Source organism: Salmo trutta, chromosome 18 (assembly GCF_901001165.1).
Source record: "Salmo trutta chromosome 18, fSalTru1.1, whole genome shotgun sequence".
In the NCBI taxonomy this organism is placed as follows: domain Eukaryota; kingdom Metazoa; phylum Chordata; class Actinopteri; order Salmoniformes; family Salmonidae; genus Salmo; species Salmo trutta.
In genome coordinates, this window is record NC_042974.1 from 45,285,331 (window position 1) to 45,307,139 (window position 21,809).

The following is a 21,809-nucleotide window of genomic DNA, read 5'->3' on the forward strand; positions in this document are numbered from 1 at the left end:
GGAGGATGGATAGAGGGAGGAGGATGGATAGAGGGAGGAGGATGGATGGAGGGAGGAGGATGGATAGAGGGAGGAGGATGGATAGAGGGAGGAGGATGGATAGATAGAGGGAGGAGGATGGATAGATAGAGGGAGGAGGATGGATAGAGGGAGGAGGATGGATGGAGGGAGGAGGATGGATGGAGGAGGATGGATAGAGGGAGGAGGATGGATAGAGGGAGGAGGATGGATGGAGGGAGGAGGATGGATAGAGGGAAGAGGATGGATGGAGGGAGGAGGATGGATAGAGGGAGGAGGATGGATAGAGGGAGGAGGATGGATAGAGGGAGGAGGATGGATGGAGGGAGGAGGATGGATGGAGGAGGATGGATAGAGGAGGATGGATAGAGGGAGGAGGATGGATAGAGGGAGGAGGATGGATGGAGGGAGGAGGATGGATAGAGGGAAGAGGATGGATGGAGGGAGGAGGATGGATAGAGGGAGGAGGATGGATAGAGGGAAGAGGATGGATGGAGGGAGGAGGGTGGATAGAGGGAGGAGGATGGATGGATGGAGGAGGATGGATGGAGGGAGGAGGATGGATAGAGGGAGGAGGATGGATAGAGGGAGGAGAATGGATGGAGGGAGGAGGATGGATAGAGGGAGGACGATGGATAGAGGGAGGAGAATAAACGAGTTTGGATCATTCTAATAACGCTCCAGGTGACAAACAGGGGGTTTAATGGACGGAGGCGAGACAGAGGAGAGGAAAAATTAGGGAACAAGGGTGAGACTCTTTAGGTGGGGAAATAATCACGACAAGCCGGTAAAAGGGATTGCAGTGGGAATCAGTCATTGGGACAAATTGAGGACTCCCATTTTCAGGTTGTAAAACCACAAGGTGTGTTACAAAACAAGGCTGTTCCCTCTGTTAACCATGGTAGAAGGTAATGGAAGAGCCACACACAGAAACTAGACCTCTAAATGATAATACAAGCCCCCAACATAGAAGTCACAGAGAAGACCTGTTGCAATGCATTTTGTTCATTAGTTGTGTAAACTGCATATTTTAGCAACATACCATAATAACAATGGTTGCATAATTGTATTTTAACGTATGACAGGCTAGATCCTTTCCTCTCAACCCAAGCCCTTCCAAAACCTAAACCATCTGGTTTGAAAATGATAACCAGGATAACACATGTATGTCTTGTGCTCACAGTAGACATCCAGCACCATGTCTCTGCTGGCGTAGTAAGAGAATGGCATATCAAATATCGGTCTACTGTACAATACCATTAAATCAGGTAACATGACATATAGTACAGTATGCCCATTAGGGTTCATTTACAGTCTGCACAGTCTGAGTTAAGGTCAGTGTCAACACTGTGTGCTCAAATACAAGACATCATCCTCATATTGGGTTGTAACCTCCACTCAGGTCTCCTTTGTAAGTACGTCTTGGAGGTGGTGACCTAGCTACTGGGATTCTCCCATTCAGTTAGACTAAATTAGTGTCAGTGTCCGGGAGGGAGTTCTCAATGCCTTTGATGGGCTGGTTATCTGTGTCTGTCTGTCTTTCTTTCCGTCCATCTCTTCGGTAGGGGGTTCTTGTTCTATGGCACTGCATTGGTCACACGTCTCTCTCTCCCCTTATCCATCTATCAACTTATACACTGAGTATACAAAACATTAAGGACACCTGCTCTTTCCATGACAAACTGACCAGGTGAATCCAGGTGAAGGCTATGATCCCTTTTGATGTCACCTGTTAAATCCACTTCAATCAGTTTAGATGAAGGGGAGGAGACAGGTTAAAGAAGGATTTTTAAGCCTTGAGGCAATTGAAACATGGATTGTGTACGTGTGCCATTCAGAGGGTGAATGGGCAAGACAAAAGATTGAAATGTCTTTGAACAGCTTATGGTAACAGATGCCAAGCAAACCGGTTTGCGTCAAAAACTGCAACACTGCTGGGTTTTTCACGCTCAATAGTTTCTCGTGTGTATCAAGAATGGTCCACCACCCAATGGACATCCAGCCAACATGACACAACAGTGAGAAGCATTGGAGTCATCATGGGCCAGCGTCCCTGTCGAACGCTTTCAACACCTGGTAAAGTCCATGCCCCGACGAATTGAAACTCTTCTGAGGGCAAAAAGGGGGCGTGCAACTCAATATTAGGAAGGTGTCCTTAATGTTTTGTGCACTCAGTCTACAGTGGCTTACGAAAGTATTCACCCCCATGGCATTTTTCCAATTTTGTTGCCTTACAACCTGGAATTAAAATTGATTTTTTGGGGTGTATGTATCATTTCATTTACACAACATGACTACCACTTTGAAGATGGAAAATATTTTTTATTGTGAAACAAGCAAGAAATAAGACTAAAAAACAGAAAACTTGAGCGTGCATAACTATTCACCCCCCCAAAATCAATACTTTGTAGAGCCACCTTTCTCAGCAATTACAGCTGCAAGTCTCTTGGGGAATGTCTCTATAAACTGGGCACATCTAGCCACTGCGTTTTTTGTCCATTCTTCAAGGTAAAACTGCTCCATCTCCTTCAAGTTGGATGGGTTCCGCTGGTATACAGCAATCTTTAAGTCATACCACAGATTCTCAATTGAATTGAGATCTGGGCTTTGACTAGGCCATTCCAAGACATTTAAATGTTTCCCCTTAAACCACTCAAGTGTTGCTTTAGCAGTATGCTTAGGGTCATTGTCCTGCTGGAAGGTGAACCTCCGTCCCAGTCTCAAATCTCTGGAAGACTGAAACAAGTTTCCCTCAAGGATTTCCCTGTATTTAGCGCCATCCATCATTTCTTCAATTCTGACCAGTTTCCCAGTCCCTGCCGATGAAAAACATCCCCACAGCATGATGGTATTCTCGAGGTGATGAGAGTTGTTGGGTTTGCGCCAGACACATTGTTTTCCTTGATGGCCAAAAAGCTCATTTAAAGCAAAGCTCTGTGGAGTGTACGGCTTAAAGTGGTCCTATGGACGGATATTCCAATCTCCGCAGTGGAGCTTTGCAGCTCCTTCAGGGTTATCTTTGGGCTTTTTGTTGCCTCTCTGACTAATGCCCTCCTTGCCTGGTCCGTGAGTTTTGGTGGGCGGCCCTCTCTTGGCAGGTTTGTTGTGGTGCCATATTCTTTCCATTTTTTAATAATGGATTTATTGGTGCTCCGTGGGATGTTCAAAGTTTCTGATATTTTTTAGACCCCAACCCTGATCTGTACCTCTCCACAACTTTGTCCCTGACCTGTTTGGAGAGCTCCTTTGTCTTCATGGTGCCGCTTGCTTGGTGGTGCCCCTTGCTTAGTGGTGTTGCAGACTCTGGGGCCTCTCAGAACATATTGAGATCACGTGACACTTAAATAAAGTCCACCTTTGTGCAATCTATCACCAGATCTTATTTAGGGGCTTCATGCAAAGGGACTGAACACATATGCACGCACCACTTTTCTGTTTGTTAGTTTTTTTTAACAAGTTTTTTTTTTTTCACTTCACCAATTTGGACTATTGTGTGTATGTCCATTACATGAAATCCGAATAAAAATATTTTTAATTACAGGTTGTAATGCAACAAAATAGGAAAAACACCAAGGGGGATGAATACTTTTGCAAGGCACTGTATATCCACCAGTATTGTTGACGACTGATGCAAGCAGAAGCCACACCCATGTCTTTCTCTGCAGTTAGTCCTACAGAGCTACTGCTAGTATACTGTATTATAGTGGACCCTTGCAGTAGGGGACTGACTCTTGAAGAAGCCACAACCATGTCTCTCTCCTTTCTGCAGTCAGTCCCCTTACCCATCTTATTGTTTTATAATTATAGAGGACTCTAGCAGAAGCCACACCCATGTCTCTCTGCACTCCGTCCGTCTGTCCATCGGTCCCCCGGGTCTTGGCCTGTATAAACAGTCATCCATCAACAGACCGCAAGACTGAATCAATGCTGGATTGGATTGCCATCGATTCCTCTGATAAATTATGGCAAAAGACAAATAAGCTGCGTATGGCTAACTCCCATACGATTTGGCCCTGGCACGAATGCATGCACGCACACACACACACACACACACAAACCCCGTGCCAGCTGAGACAACGCGACAGACAGAAAATGAAACTATGAGACTCTTAAACAACAAACTGGATTCAATTGAGTTGCATTATGTGAGAGCACACTCTCCATGTCGATACATCGTGACACTAGATGTGGGATGAAGAGATGGATTTCCTGGGTGGGCTGCTATTCACTGAGAGATCATTTAGAGAGGACGGACGTGGCATCCACTTCGAAACCAGGCTGTCTCTGTGGCTGTGGACACTTTCAGATATCAACTTTAGTGTGTGTTGATGACAGCAGCAGATCAGCTCCACATACAAACAAACACGCTCCATGGGAGAGGATAATCAGCCAGCTGAAATACTGCTGTCAGCCTTTACCAGCCCAGTACACAACTAACTACACACATTACAAAACTAACTACACAACAGTGGAAACTGCCTACAATAGTGTTATCCAAGCCCCAAGTCCCAGTAGGACTTGGATAGAGACAGGATAGAGGGGGACAGAACTGTGTGTGGAAACAGGGATAGAGAGGATAGAGTGGTTTCAAGTTTCATTGTCATGAGCACAAGTGCAGTGAAATGCCTTTCTTGCCAGTTATTTTCCCAACAATGCAGTAATCAATATACAGTACTACAAAATAAAGTAGAACAAAAATACATAATAAATAGAAATAAGAGGAACACAACAAAATCAGTACGCTATATACCGGGTTAATTCCAGGGTCAGTGCCAATAGCATATTTACAATGTGCAGGGATAAGAGGTAGATATGTATAGGGGTAAGGTGACTAGGAATCAGGATATACAGTGTCTTCGGAAAGTATTCAGACCCCTTGACTTTTTCCACATTTTGTTACAGCCTCATTCTAAAATGTCCCTCGTCAATCTACACACAAAACCCCATAATGACAAAGCAAAAACAGGTTTATAGAAATGTTGCTAATTCATCAAAAATGTAAAACTGAAATATCACATTTGCATAAGTACTCCTTTTACTCAGTACCTTGTTGAAGCACCTTTGGTAGCGATTACAGCCTTGAGTCTTCTTGGGTATGACGCTACAAGCTTGGCACACTTGTATTTGGGGAGTTTCTCCCATTCTCTGCAGATCCTCTCAAGCTCTGTCAGGTTGGATGGGGAGCGTTGCTGCACAGCTATTTTCAGGTCTCTACAGAGATGTTCAATCGGGTTCAAGTCAGGGCTCTGGCTGGGCTACTCAAGGACATTCAGAGACTTGTCCCGAAGCCACTCCTGCATTGTCTTGGCTGTGTTCTTAGGGTCGTTGCCCTGTTGGAAGGTGAACCTTCGCCCCCAGTCTGAGGTCTTGAACGCTGTGGAGCAGGTTTCCATCAAGGATCTCTCTGTACTTTGCTCTGTTAATCTTTGCCTTGATCCTGACTTGTCTCCCAGTCCCTCCCACTGAAAAACATCCCCACAGCATGATGCTGCCACCACCATGCTTCACCGTAGGGATGGTGCCAGGTTTCCTCCAGACCTGACACTTAGCATTCAAAAAGGTTCAACTCAGATAGTCCATGTAGGCATTTTGTTAGCTATTTAGCAGTCTTATGGGGATAGAAGCTGTTCGGGAGGCTGTTGGTGTCAGACTTGTTGCTCCGGTACCGCTTGCCGTGCGGAAGCAGAGAGAATGGCTAGGTTGGCTGGAGTTTTCCGGGCCTTCCTCTGACACCGCCTGATATAGAGGTCCTGGATGGCAGGGAACTTGGCTCCAGTGATGTACTATGCTGTCCGCACCACCCTCTGTAGCGCGATGCGGATAGAGGGATTAAGTGAGAGAGAGAGAGAGAGAGAGAGAGAGAGAGAGAGAGAGAGAGAGAGAGAGAGAGAGAGAGAGAGAGAGAGAGAGAGAGAGAGAGAGCGGGATGGCCACCGCCACAGGGTTGGGAAAAGGCCATGACAGCAGATGGTTACTGGTTCCCACCCAAGATCCCATAAAGCAAGAAAGATGTCTGCTTTGACCCATTTCTGCCTGCAGTCTGGTCCTGCAGAGTCCAGTAATAGCAGGGAGAAGAAATAGAGGACTATATCAATAATAGAGAGGATATAATCCTTCACCGGAAGCATTCCCTTCCTCTTCACATTATGAGATTACAGTAAACCCAGAGGTCTATAGGCCAGGTACATGGTGAGTGGATTAACCATTTACTGTAGTGTCACAACCTGCTGAGTCACTCAGATACTCTTCTTTTGTCGTTTCATATCGCTATAAAGCATCTCTCACTCCCACCACACAGACAGACAGACAGACAGACAGACAGACAGACAGACAGACAGACAGACAGACAGACAGACAGACAGACAGACAGACAGACAGACAGACAGACAGACAGACAGACAGACAGACAGACAGACAGACCAGACAGGACAGACAGACAGACAGACAGATAAAAAGAGAGAGCGCGCGAGAGAGCTGCTGGCAGGCGGTCACTCCTACCATCTCTTTAATATTTGAATAATCTCAAAATATTCTGTCTGCAGTACTCTAGTAATTCACAACCATACATACTTATTCTACCAACTCCATATCTGTCGGTAGAACATTTGGGTCAATTTAGTTTTCCCCCCTCTAATGGTTAAGATTAAACACACACACACACACACACACACACACACACACACACACACACACACACACACAGATACATGTAACTACCACTCCCTTAATGTTCCACAAGGTGAGAATGACCTGGTGGAAAATGAGGACGTGTGTGTGTGTGTGTGTGTGTGTGTGTGTGTGTGTGTGTGTGTGTGTGTGTGTGTGTGTGTGTGTGTGTGCACACCTGCTCAATGTTGCTTCCATGTGAGATCGATGTGATGAGCTGTAATGGTTTCAGTGATTCAGCCCGGGTATTGGCTCCCATTAAGACAACAACAAACACACACACACACACAGGCTTGTCTGCACCTGCTCAATGTTGCTTCCATGTGAGATCGATGTGATGAGCTATAATGGGTTTCAGTGATTCAGCCCGGGTATTGGCTCCCATTAAGACAACAACAAACACACACACACACACAGGCTTGTCTGCACCTGCTCAATGTTGCTTCCATGTGAGATCGATGTGATGAGCTGTAATGGTTTCAGTGATTCAGCCCGGGGTATTGGCTCCCATTAAGACAACAACAAACACACACACACACACAGGCTTGTCTGCACCTGCTCAATGTTGCTTCCATGTGAGATCGATGTGATGAGCTGTAATGGTTTCAGTGATTCAGCCCGGGTATTGGCTCCCATTAAGACAACAACAAACACACACACACACACACAGGCTTGTCTGCACCTGCTCAATGTTGCTTCCATGTGAGATCGATGTGATGAGCTGTAATGGTTTCAGTGATTCAGCCCGGGTATTGGCTCCCATTAAGACAACAACAAACACACACACACACACACAGGCTTGTCTGCACCTGCTCAATGTTGCTTCCATGTGAGATCGATGTGATGAGCTGTAATGGTTTCAGTGATTCAGCCCGGGTATTGGCTCCCATTAAGACAACACACACACAAACCTATATCGAACTATGCTGCAAGAATCTGGGGTTGTAAAGAAGCCAAAACAGGGCTAACTCTATTCAGAACAGAGCCAGAAGACGTTACCTTAGAGTGCATAAGCTTGCTCCAACCCTTGCTATTCAAGGAGACATGGGATGGGAGCCTAGTGAAAATAAGACAGAGGGGTGAAATTATTAGGTTATGAAACCGTGTTATCAATATGCCAGGGGACAGAATAACAAAAACATATTTTCAACTGGGATAAAACACACAATTACCCTTGGACAAAGGAACTCAATGACATATTTCAGGAAGCTGATCTACAACACGTATTTAGAAATACGTTATGATGCTCTGTCAACATGATCCAACACAAGTTAACCCTCAAAGAAAAATGGTCAACTGGTATATGGCCAAAACCAAAACTCATAACTTCAAACCAGATCAAAACACATATGATCATGAACCCTATGTCACCTCTCACCTAACGAGAAATCAAAAGATCCTTGTGTGCTCAATTGAGAACGGGGATACTGGCTCTGGAAATTGAAGGTAGGTTCAATACCATAAATGAGAAGATCAAGAATTAACTGCATGTATTTTACTGTACTTTATACGATTTAAGAGTACATTTGTTTAAAAAAAATACAACAACCGAAACCAGACCTATTCTGGAGTAGTGATGAAGAGAAACTTGAATGGCTATTCAGTACAGAAGTGTTCCTGGTTGTAAATTGTATTTACAAACCTTGAAAGGCAGGACAATATAAGTTCTATAAATGAAAGGTTTTTGTTCTGTGTTTCAATATTTTTTTGTTTCAGTAGGAACGCAAATGAGCATGTATGTATGCATTTATGCATGTGTGTACACTGAGTGTACAAATATTAAGAACTGGTGGCCTGCGGGCCTACAAAAGGGGGAAAGAGCAGGTGTTCTTAATGTTTACATTAAGTACACCAAACATTAGGAATACCTTCCTGATATTGAGTTGCACCCCCCCCCCCCCCCCCTGCTTTTGGCCTCAGAACAGCCTCAATTCATCGGGGCATGGACTCTACAAGGTGTTGAAAGTATTCCACAGGCCTATGTTGACTCCAATGCTTCTCACAGTTGTGTCAAGTTGGCTGGATGTCATTTGGGTGGTGGAGCATTTTAGATGCACATGGGAAACTGTTGAACGTGAAAAACCCAGCAGCGTTGCAGTTCCTGACACAAACCAGTGCGCCTGGCACCTACTACCATACCCCGTTCAAAAGGCACTAAAATATTTTGTCTTGCCCATTCACCCTCTGAATGACACACACAATCCATGTCTCATCCTTCTTTAACCTGTCTCCTCGCCTGCATCTATACTGATTGAAGTTGATTTAAATTACTTCAATAAGGGATCATAGCTTTCACCTGGTCAGTATGTCGTGGAAAGAGCTGGTGTTCTTCAAGTGTTGTACACTCAGTATATGTACATACACTACAGTGCCTTCGGAAAGTTTTCAGACCCCTTGACTTTTTCCACATTTTGTTACGTTACAGCCTTATTCTAAAATGTATTATATTGTTTTTTCCCCCCTCATCAATCTAACCACAATAGCCCATAATGACAGAGCAAAAACAGGTTTTTAGAAATGTTAGCAAATTTATCACAAATAAACTGAAATATCACATTTACATAAGTATTCAGACCCTTTACTCAGTACCTTGTTGAAGCACCTTTGGCAGTGATTACAGCCTCGAGTCTTCTTGGGTATGACTCTACAAACTTGGCACACCTGTATTTGGGGAGTTTCTTCCATTCTTTTCTGCAAATCTTCTCAAGCTCTGTCAGGTTGGATGGGGATTGTCGCTGCACAGCTATTTTCAGGTCTCTTCAGAGATGTTCGGATCTCTTTGTACTTCGCTCTGTTAATCTTTTCCTTGATCCTGATTAGTCTCCCAGTCCCTGCCGCTGAAGAATATCCCCACACCATGATGCTGCCACCACCATGCTTCACCGTTGGGATGGTCCCAGGTTTCCTCCAGATGTGACGCTTGGCATTCAGGCCAAAGAGTTCAATCTTGGTTTCATCAGGCCAAAAAATCTTATTTCTCATGGTCTGAGAGTCTTTAGGTGTCATTTGGCAAACTCCAAGCGGGCTGTCATGTGTCTTTACTGAGTGGCTTCCGTCTGGCCACTCTACCATGAAGGTCTGAGTGGTAGAGTGCTGCAGAGATGGTTGTCCTTCTGGAAGGTTCTTCCATCTCCACAGAGGAACTCTGGAGCTCTGTCAGAGTGACCATTGGGTTCTTGATGGCCTCCCTTACCAAGGCCCTTCTCCCCCGATTGCTCAGTTTGGAAGAGTCTTGGTGGTTCCAAACATCTTCCATTTAAGAATGATGGAGGCCACTGTTCTTGGGGACCTTCAATACCGTCAACATGTTTGGTACCCTTCCCCAGATCTGTGCCTCGACACAATCCTGTCTCGGAGCTCTACGGACCTTCGTCCTCATGGCTTGGTTTTTGCTCTGACATGGACTGTCAACTGTTGGACCTTATATAGACAGGTGTGTGCTTTTCCAAATCATGTCCAATCAATTGAATTCCCCACAGGTGGACTCCAATCAAGTTGTTGAAACATCTCCAGGATGATCAATGGATACAGGATGCACCTGAGCTCAATTTCGAGTCTCATAGCAAAGGGTCTGAATACTTCTGGAAATAAGGTATCTATTTTTAATACATTTGTCATTATGGGGTATTGTGTGTAGATTAATGAGATTTGTATTTTATTTAATCCATTTTAGAATAAGGCTGTAACGTAAGGGGTCTGAATACTTTCTGAATGCACTGTGCATACGCGTACCCCCTCGACAGAAGGCATTGAGGTGAAGCTGTGATAGGTGTATATAGATTCCAGAGCACACTTTATCTTTTTTAGCAGCAAAGTCATCAAGACCAGCAAATGAACAGAGACCTAGGGCTCTAAGCGCATACATCGGTTTCTTTATTTATTTTCCCTGTCACTGAATGTACACGGTATACACAGCACCCTGTGTGTGTTTTACCCCTGTCCTGCACAGTTCAGATGATTGCGTACAGCTACACTGTAGTTGCTATGGTAACATGGAAACAGGTTCAGCGAACACAGACGCTCCTCGCAGCTTTGATCTGCAGAAAAGGCCTGATGGATGGCAAGAGTCCCACAACACCGCCCACACACACTGTACATGTCAAGATGTGTGCAAACACTTGAATCGTGCACACGCACACTCATTCACCTGCATACACACTTAACTGTTTAGAGTGCATTCCCGTGCATATCATTACAGCGTCAGTAAGCAGGCATATGGTGCAGAAACCTAGACAATATCAGAAGTAGCACAGATCACAGTAGGTGAGATATTTCTATGCAGAGTACTGCTCTATACAGACCTCTGCTTAATTTCTCCTCAATATCAGACAGGTACTTTAGAGAGGACACACCCCCACACATATTCTAAGTAGACGTGAAGAATTCACATCTCACCAAATATTAACAATTACACTTTTAGGGTTGGTGTTTTTATAGTTTTGTGTGTTTGTTTTGGTCAACGCTCCAAGTTTCGTATTTATGCAGTCCCCCAAAACCAGAAACACTAAACATCTACGAAACACCTAAATCAAGACATTTTGGTACTTTACCTAAAGCCTGCAAGTATGACTATTTTTTATAAGCATGAACTAGCCTTTATGTCTTATAATCAGGCTTATCATATGTTATGTCTCTATATGTATCAATATTTCAGAAAAGAAAACATTCTACCTTTACAAATAAAAAATATGACTATCTTCCCTTTGTAAAATGTAGGGGTTTCCTTTGTCTGGTTTTAAGTAGAGCTCATGGTGGGAGTCCAGATGCTTTATTCTAGCCCTGCCTAGCAGACAGATTTATCAGCTGATTACACCACAGCAGACAAAGACAAGGGGTCCTTTGCTCCCTCCCTCCAACCCCTGTGTACCCTGTCAGTCTTTGGTCACAAGCACACATGTTCTACGCACCCTCTAATCTAAACAGTAATGTAGCTGAGTCCCCATTTGACAAAAACATCCCATTAAGGCATAAGGAGAATGTATCCCAGTAAATTGACATGCTATCCCAGTGGCATGTCAATTTAATAACTCAGTTATATTTTTTGCTATGTCTATTACGTCTGACATCACACACGTTCTGACGTAATATGAACGACAGGTAGAATATCTTTGAGATTGAGAGCAGCTCAAAATAAAAGCACCGACACACCCCTACACACACACACACACACACGCACAGTGCCACACACACACACAAACATGCTTCGGGCACGTACCAGGACTCTGCCGGTGAGTGTCTGTGCTGATATCATGACCCCGGCCCAGTCCTTCACAGAGGTCATCCACCCCACCTCGCTGGCAGGTACCACTTCGTCCTTCTCATCAGGACCCTTAGGTGTCCCATCTGCTGCCTGACTGTTAGCAGGGTTATTCACCTTCTGGGCCTCCTGGAAAAAAGGGGGAGAGAGAGGTGGAGGAAAAAGAAAGAGAGATGAAGGAAAGAGAGAGAGAGAGAGAGAGAGAGAGATGGAGGAGAGACCGAGAGAGATGGAGGAGAGCATGAGAGAGAGATGGAGGAGAGAACAAGAGAGATGGAGAAGCAAGAGATTGGGGAGCGAGAGATTGAGGAGTGAGAGATGGAGAAAGAGACAGAGAGAGAGAGAAAGATTGCGTTAACATTTTGTTGATCAGACACGTCAACTCAGCAAAAAAATTAACGTCCTCTCACTTTCAACTGCGTTATTTTCAGCAAACTTAACATGTGTAAATATTTGTATGAACATAACAAGATTCAACAACTGAGACATAAACTTAACAAGTTCCACAGACATGTGACTACCAGAAATGAAATAATGTGTCCCTGAACAAAGGGGGGGTCAAAATCAACACTACCAGACAGTATCTGGTGTGGCCACCAGCTGCATTAAGTAATTCAGTGCATCTCCTCCTCATGGACTGCACCAGATTTGCCAGTTCTTGCTGTGAGATGGTACCACACTCTTCCACCAAGGCACCTACAAGTTCCCGGACATTTCTGGGGGGAATGGCCCTAGCCCTCACCCTCCGATCCAACAGGTCCCAGACGTGCTCAATGGGATTGAGATCCGGGCTCTTCGCTGGCCATGGCAGAACACTGACATTCCTGTCTTGCAGAAAATCACCCACAGAACAAGCAATATAGCTGGTGGCTTTGTCATGCTGGAGGGTCATGTCAGAATGAGCCTGCAGGAAGGGTACCACATGAGGGAGGAGGATGTCTTCCCTGTAACGTACAGCGTTGAGATTGCCTGCAATGACAACAAGCTCAGTCCGATGATGCTGTGACACACTGCCCCAGACCATGACGGACCCTCCACCTCCAAATCGATCCCGCTCCAGAGTACAGGACTCGGTGTAACGCTCATTCCTTCGGCGATAAATGTGAATCCGACCATCATCCCCGGTGAGACAAAACCACGACTCGTCAGTGAAGAGCACTTTTTGCCAGTCCTGTCTGGTCCAGCGACAGTGGGTTTGTGCCCATAGGCGGCGTTGTTGCCGGTGATGTCTGGTGAGGACTTGCATTACAACAGGCCTACAAGCCCTCAGTCCAGCCTCTCTCAGCCTATTGCGGACAGTCTGAGCACTGATGGAGGGATTGTGCGTTCCTGGTGTAACTCGGGCAGTTGTTGCTGCCATCCTGTACCTATCCCGCAGGTGTTGTTGCACGTGGTCTGCCACTGCGAGGACGATCTGCTGTCCATCCTGTCTCCCTGTAGCACGGTCTTTGGCGTCTCCCAGTACGGACATTGCAATTTATTGCCCTGGCCACATCTGCAGTCCTCATGCCTCCTTGCAGCATGCCTAAGGCACGTTCACGCAGGTGAGCGGGGCCCTGGGCATCTTTCTTTTGGTGTTTTTCAGAGTCAGTAGAAAGGCCTCTTTAGTGTCCTAAGCTTTCATAACTGTGACCTTAATTGCCTACCGTCTGTAAGCTGTTAGTGTCTTAACAACCGTTCCACAGGTGCATGTTCATTAATTGTTTATGGTTCATTGAACAACTATGGGAAACAGTGTTTAAACCCTTTACAATGAAGAGCTGTGACGTTAGGTTTTTACGAATTATCTTTGAAAGACAGGGTCCTGAAAAGGGGACGTTTCTTTTTTTGCTGAGTTTATTATTTCATATAGAAATAGGGAATCATGACAGCTGCTCTATAGGTTATATTTCTATCTGCAATGTTCTACAAGAGTATCTAGCACCATGTCCCTGAAAGGAGAGTGGGCTTGGAGGGTACATGTACTGTATAGCTCCACAAGGTGCCATCTAAAGTAATCCTAGAATCTATGACCATATTCATAGAATGATCATATGAACCGACATAAGATCTGCATTACAGTAAGAGGTCCAAGGTCGCAATCACTTGAGTCCCTATAGACAGTGTAATGGAGAGAAAGAGCTCTAGCATGTCAATGTGAGGCTCTGGCTGCTGATGCATAAGAGTGGAGGTAAAGACACATACACTTCCATCATATCTCACACTGTCAGGGTTGTCAAACACGCCTCTGCCATATGTTGAATGTGTGTTTGTTCGTGTGTGAGTGTGTGTAGTCGTTCAGTTGCTTTTGCCCATATGGGCCTGTAAGTTCATTCATCCTAGGGGTGTATAGTGGCATACGACTAATGTTGTCATGCAGGCCCCTCAACCCTTCATCTTGTGTCTGAATGAATGTGCAGAGCACAGTTGCATTGTAACACATCGACTCGCCATACTCTGCAGTGCTACTTACGTACGCAGCTGCTTAGACATCCACTCACTCTAATAATACTTCCTTTGACATGTTTCCCCTTCAGCCATTACGTTGCATGGTTTGACTGCAAGCACACACACAGTGCATACCGCCTGGTGAGGTAAAGGTCAGCCTGTGTCAACGCTAGGCCCTTAAACCATAGGGTGTAGCCCAGCGAATGGCGTCACAGAGAATCCCTGGCACTCCAGTAACTTTCAGAGCTCTCGACAGTGGCCCGCTCTCCCTTCCAAGGAAGCTGGGTTGTATTAACGGCAGGGTAGTAGTTCATCTTTAATTACGACCCACTGGCACTGCTCGTCCACTCTGGACCAGACCTGTGTTCAAACACTACGTGAAATCTTTTATATACTTCGAGCGTTTGCGTAAGTCTGCATCGAGTGTCAAATGGCTGGAGTTTAACGTTTTGGGACTTTTCCATTGGTTCATTAAGCCAGGCAAACTCAATCAAGTCCATATAAAGTATTTGGAATGATTTTAAATAGTGTTTGCACCCAGGTATGCTCTGGACCAGCCGACAGACGAGTCAGAACCATACCAACGGAGTCTCTGGTTAATGGTGCTATGTGACGTCAGCAGACTGGGACAGTAGTGTGTGTTTGGGTGACATGATACTGTGTCTGACATCCTAAGGTATTCCAACAGTCTGAATACTGAACAGGTGGAAAATACCCAGAATACAACTGACCGACATGTATTGTTTTTTTTCCCTTGGTTTGTTTGTGTTTGACGCCACAGAGTCAGAGCCCTGAGTTTTTCCTTGCCAGGTCATGATCATGGAAAACTCAGGGCCCTAGACATACTAATCCATCTCATTCCAAGAACTATGAAGCAAGAGAAGAAACACTATATATACACAAATGGACAGTACCCGTAAAAAAAAGGATGCACACCTACTCATTCAAGTTTTCTTTTACATTGTAGAATAATAGTGAAGACATCAAAACTATGAAATAATCATGTGGTAACAAAAAAAAGTGTTAAACAAATCAAAATATATTTTATATTTGAGATTCTTCAAATAGCCACCCTTTGCCTTGATGACAGCTTTGTACACTCTAGGCATTCTCTCAACCAGCTTCATGAGGTAGTCACCTGGAATGCATTCCAATTAACAGGTGTGCCTTGTTAAAAGTTAATTTGCGGAATTTCTTTCTTAATGCATTTGAACCAATCAGTTGTGTTGTGACAAGGTTGGGGTGGTATATAGAAGATAACCCTATTTGGTAAAAGACCAAGTCCATATTACGGCAAGAACAACTCAAATAAGCAAAGAGAAATGACAGTCCATCATTACTTTAAGACATGAAGGTCAGTCAATCCTGAACATTTCAAGAACTTTGAAAGTTTCTTCAAGTGCAGTGGCAAAAAACATCAAGCGCTATGATGAAACTAGATCTCATGAGGACCGCCACAGGAAAGGAAGACCCAGAGTTACCTCTGCTGCAGAGGATAAGTTCATTAGAGTTAACTGCACCTCAGATTGTAGCCCAAATAAGTAACAGACACATCTCAACATCAAGTGTTCAAAGGAGACTGCGTGAATCAGGCCTTCATGGTCAAATTGCTGCAAAGAAACCATTACTAAAGGACACCAATAGGAAGAGACTTGCTTGGGCCAAGAAACATGAGCAATGGACATTAGACTGGTGGAAATCTGTCCTTTGGTCTGATGAGTCCAGATTTGAGATTTTTGGTTCCATCCAGTGTGTCTTTGTGAGACGCAGAGTAGGTGAACGGATGAACTTCGCATGCATGGTTCCCACCATGAAGTATGGAGGAGGAGGTGTGATGGTTTGGGGTGCTTTGCCGGTGACACTGTCAGTGATTTATTTAGAATTCAAGGCACACTTAACCAGCATGGCTACCACAGCATTCTGCAGCGATACACCATCATTCTGCCCTGGGTTGCGCTAAGTGGGACTATCATTTCTGTTTCAGGACAATGACCCAACACACCTCCAGGCTGTGTAAGGGCTATTTGACCAAGAAGGAGAGTGATGGAGTGCTGCATCAGATGACCTGGCCTCCACAATAACCCGATCTCAACCCAACTGAGATGGTTTGGGATGAGTTGGACCGCAGAGTGAAGGAAAAGCAGCCAACAAGTGCTCAGCATCTGTGGGAACTCCTTCAAGACTGTTGGAAAAGCATTCCTCATGAAGCTGGTTGAGAGAATGCCAAGAGTGTGCAAAGCTGTCACCAAGGCAAAGGGTGTCTACTTAAAAGAATCTAAAATATAGAATATATTTTCATTTGTTTAACCATTTTTTGGTTATTGCATGATTCCATATGTGTTATTTCATAGTTTTGATGTCTTCACTATTAATCTACACTCTAGAAAATAGTACAAATTAAGAAAAACCCTTGAATGGTAGGTGTGTCCAAACTTTTGACTGGTCCTGTATGTGGACACCCCTTCAAATTAGTGGATTTAGCTATTTCAGCCACACCCGTTGCTGACAGGTGTATAAAATCAAGCACACAGCCATGCAATCATTATAGACAAACATTCGCAGTAGAATGGCCATCCTAAAGAGCTCAGTGACTTTCAACGTGGCACCGCCATAGAATGCCACCTTTCATCACATTTCTGCCCTGCTAGAACTGCCCTGGTCAACTGTAGGCCACACAAGCACACAGAACACGACCGCCAAGTGCTGAAGCACGTAGCGCATACAAATTGTCTGTCCTCGGTTGCAACACTCACTACCGAGTTCCAAACGGCCTCTGGAAGCAACGTTAGCACAATAACTGTTCGTCGGGAGCTTTATGAAATGGGTTTCCATGGCCGAGCAGCCGCACACAAGCCTAAAATCACCATGCACAATGCCAAGCGTCAGCTGGAGTGGTGTAAAGCTTGCTGCCATTGGACTCTGGAGCAGTGGAAACACGTTCTCTGGAGTGATGAATCACGCTTTACAATCTGGCAGTCCAACAGACGAATCTGGGTTTGGCAGATACCAAAGGAACTCTACTTGCCCGAATGCGTAGTGCCAACTGTAAAGTTTAGTGGAGGAGGAATGATGGTCTGGAGCTGTTTTTCATGGTTCGGGCTTGGCAACTTAGTTCCAGTGAAGGGAAATATTTTATGCTACAACACACAATGATATTTGAAACGATTCTGTGCTTCCAACTTTGTGGCAACAGTTTGGGGAAAGCCCTTTCCTGTTTCAGCATGACAATGCCCTCATGCACAAAGCGAGGTCCCTACAGAAATGGTTTGTCGAGATCGGTGTGGTAGAACTTGACTGGCCTAAACAGAACCCTGACCTCAACCCCATCGAACACCTTTGGGATGAGTTGGAACGCCGACTGCGTGCCAGGCCTAATCGCACAACATCAGTGCCCGACCTCACTAATGCTCATGGCTGATCGGAAGCAAGTCTGCGCAGCAATGTTCCAACATCTAGTGGAAAGCCTTCACAGAAGGAGTGGAGGCTGTTATAGCAGCAAAGGGTGGACCAACTCAATATTAATGCCCATGATTTTGGAATGAGATGTTCGACGAGCAGGTGTCCACATACTCTTGGTCATGTAGTGTACATACCAACCCAGCCACTAGAGTACCCAATATAGTTCCTAGACTATCAGGAACAAAGTGACAGTAGTATTCCTTTCTGGCCGGCTGGCTGGCTGGCACACAAACGGTTTTTCCCATTACAGTCTGTTTGGAGAGGATTGTCCAGTTCAAATTGGATTATATTCCTTAAATGATCCAACATGGCCACAGCTGCCATTTTCCTAATTACATTTTCTGCCATAACAAATGGCAATAACCTCCTTTTAAAAGGCTGCCTTAGATACAGTTCTAGTGGCTATCTGCTGCTGCTGCCTATAGACCCCACATAACAGGAGAGTGCCACAAATGGTAACCTGTTACCTATGGGCTCTTGTCAAAAGAAGTGCACTTCATTTAGGGTCCCATTTGGGACGCAGACCAGGAATGCAGTGGAAAATGGGTTCAGGACTGCTTCGTAGGCAAACATCCATGCTTCTATTCAGGAGTTATGAGCTGTTATGAATGCTTAGCTGGATAATAATGTATGGACGGTGTGTAATGCATTATAAATGAATTAATACCTCATATTTATACAACCACTGTTATAAGGAGCCATGGTTTGTCAAGAGTGCCAATATCAAGTGTTAAAAAGCACTATTGGGTGCTAGAAGGCAATATAAGATCTTTATAACGTCTTCTTCTTTATAACGTCTTACCAGAGCGCAGAAAGCTGTAACCTCACCCCTCTCCTGCCCTCTTCAGTCCTCCCTTGCCAAATACCGAGAATGCTTCATCCCTTTCACATGGTGCAAATACGGAGGGGTATGTGTTTGTGGCGCTCACTATATCTGTATGTGTGTTCACTATTCGCGGGCACGGCTAATGTTTCGCTCTGGTTGGACGGCCACCTGCTTCAAAGCTCTCCAGGCATGTAGCCGTGGTAACATGTGCTTGGCAGGGGCTGAGGAATAAATCTAACTGAGATGACTGGAGGAGGACAGGCACACTAATAACCACTCACACACAGTATACGTGTGTGTGTGTGTGTTTTAGTGGAGAAACCATGAATAATGGATATAAGTCGAAACTGATGTCTAGACAGATCGGAGAGGACAATGTAAACAACAAAGTGTTTCTACTTCATTTCATTTAAGCGGCTGGCCGGCGCTGGGCCTAGCTCACTACAGGGACAGAGAAAGACTGCTGCCAAGAGAGAATCCATCTGCTATATATACACACCTGTGATGTCAAACTGAAAGAGAGCGAGATGGAGAGAGGGGGAAGATTGAGAGAGAAAGGGAGAGATGGAGAAAGGGATGGAAAAAGAGATAGAGAAAGTGTTTGATGGAGAAAGTAAGAGAGGAGAGTGAGCGAATGAGAGGACGGAGGATAAAACAGGAGGAAGGAGAGAGAGAGTGAGAGAGCAAGAGTGAGAACGGATCAGAGAACAGCAGGAGTGCAAATATGTTCCTTTTCACGGGCCAAGAGGTTGGCCTATGTAGTTGACACAGTTTATCTATGTAAGCAATAAGGCCCTACATAGACTGTCCTCAACCCTCCTGCCACACATCCACACATATAGACTCATAACTGAATATACACTAACTGTACAAAACATTAAAATGACCCATGCCTGTAATACTATCATCAGTGCGCTGCAATCAATAACAGCAGTGAAGAGAGAAACAGTGAATGACGTATTAATTGGCTAAGGTGAGAAATATGGCTGCCTTGGGAAGAGGACTGAGCAGACCTTATGGTGAAGGATATCACAGCTATATAAAGATCCATCTCGGAGTAGTCAGCAGTGTAGCTGTGTGTCTCTATGTGTCTGGGAGTGTGTCACTTGTTAAATCCACTTCAAATCATTGTAGATGAAGGGGTGGAGACAGGTTAAAGAAGGATTTTTAAGCCTTGAGACAATTGAGACATGGATTGTGTATTTACATTTACATTTTAGTCATTTAGCAGACGCCATTCAGAGGGTGATTGGGCAAGAAAAAATATTTAAGTGCCTTTGAACGGGGTATTGTAGTAGGTGCCAGGCGCACTGGTAATGAACTGCAACGGTACTGGGTTTTTCACGCTCAACAGTTTCTCGTGTGTATCAAGAATGGTCCACCACCTAAAGGACATCCAGCCAACTTGAGACAACTGTGGGAAGCATTGAAGTCAACATGGGCCAGCATCCCTGTGGAACGCTTTCCACACCTTGGCGAGCCCATGCCCTGAAGAATTGAGGCTGTTCTTAGGGCAAAAGGGAGGGTGCAACTCAACATTAGGAAGGTGTCCTTAATGTTTTGTACACTCAGACTATATCCACCAGTATTGTAGAGGACTGATGCAAGCAGAAGCCACACCCATGTCTTTCTGCAGTTAGTCCTACAGAGCTACTTAATTCTGCCAGTATACTGTATTATGACTGATGTGATATTCAATTTCCAAAATGTATTTTCATTGTAATCGTTTTCCTTTAAATAAAATAAATGTATTGTCCCACATGCCATTGATTGCTATGGTCAGTGGCTACCACTTTAGCAACCGTTCCGCAAATATATTCTGTGTTATACTCCATTATCCAATGAATGTATAAAAAACACAAAGCTCAGTAAAATCTGCTACAGTAGTACAAGGAGCTCAGTTGACTTTACTGCTGGACCAATTCACATTAGGGGAGACCTGGTTATAATGAATGTTACAGAGAGGCACACAGCGAGACAGACGGAGAAATAGAGACCGACGCAAAGAAGGTTATATAGATACATCGCTGTGCACTACAGACCCCGGTTTCGATCCCAGGCTGTGTCACAGAGTCCCTAAAGGCGGCGCACAATTGGCCCAGCGTCGTCCGGGTTAGGAGAGTGTTTGGCCGTGGGGGCTTTACTTGACTCATCTCACTCTAGTGACTCCTTGTGGCGGGCCGGGCGCCTGCAGGCTGATTTCGGTCTTCAGTTGAACGGTATTTCCTCTGACACATTGGTGCAGCTGGCTTCCGGGTTAAGCTGGCTGGTGTTAAGAAGCGCGGTTTGGCGGGTCATGTTTCGGAGGACGCATGACTCGACCTTTGCCTCTCCCGAGCCCGTTGGGGAGTTGCAGTGATGAGACAAGATCGTAATTGGATTTCACGAAATGGGGTCAAAAAAGGGGGTAAAAAAAACATTTTTAAAGAGAGAAGACAGAGAGAGAGACAGTAAGACACCGGCAGAGTGAGGTAGAACGAGACTGAGCTGATCTAGGGACTTGGCTTTAGCGCAGCTGTTCCTGTGGCTTTGGTCCACATCGCTGGGGAAAACTCTATTCCAGTGTGAGGTGCTATATATAGCCTCACCCAGGGAGGGACAAGGCGAAAAACGAGTGAATCTCATAACACACTCTGTTCCCCCGTTTGCTATTTTAAAGCCGGTACAGTTACCTAATGTCCCTGGGTTACATGGCCTACACTAGGTCAGGGTGGTCAGACCCTCTCTCTTCAGAGACTAGTTAAAACACAGGAACTTAGAGTGTGCACGCAGACACACACACTCAGTCTGCACACACAGATACGTGTGCACGCACACACGCACCCCCACACACAGCGGGGACACTAGCTAATTCCCAGATTGCCATGTGTCTCAGGTCAGGCCTGTGGTACCATGACAACACTAGGGGGTTAATAAACTCTACATAATAACGTAAAAGGCCCTTGGAGCTAAATGTTGCTGAAGTGGGTGTCATTCCTTATCTAAATATAAATATGTTGCTATTAACTGCATGTCTAGCATCTACAATGAAATGATTGATTTATAGGTACATACAGGGCCAGTATTAATTATCCAGTACTAGTATTTATAGGGAACCCTGTAGCTAGTTACGATATGGCATTGTGAATTGGTTTGGTTCTAGGTTCTCACTTTAAA

The 21,809-nt window shown here is 44.9% G+C and overlaps 1 protein-coding gene across 22 annotated transcripts in view; it reads right to left on the minus strand.

Annotated features, from left to right (window-relative positions):
* Nucleotides 1-21,809, minus strand: part of kcnma1a (potassium large conductance calcium-activated channel, subfamily M, alpha member 1a) — a 283,780-nt gene that overhangs the window by 172,465 nt on the left and 89,506 nt on the right. For all 22 annotated transcript variants that reach the window (XM_029698737.1, XM_029698732.1, XM_029698736.1 and 19 more), the window contains exon 2: nt 11,900-12,070. In XM_029698737.1, the coding sequence (XP_029554597.1) occupies nt 11,900-12,070 (171 nt within the window). The remainder of the gene's footprint in view (nt 1-11,899; nt 12,071-21,809) is intronic.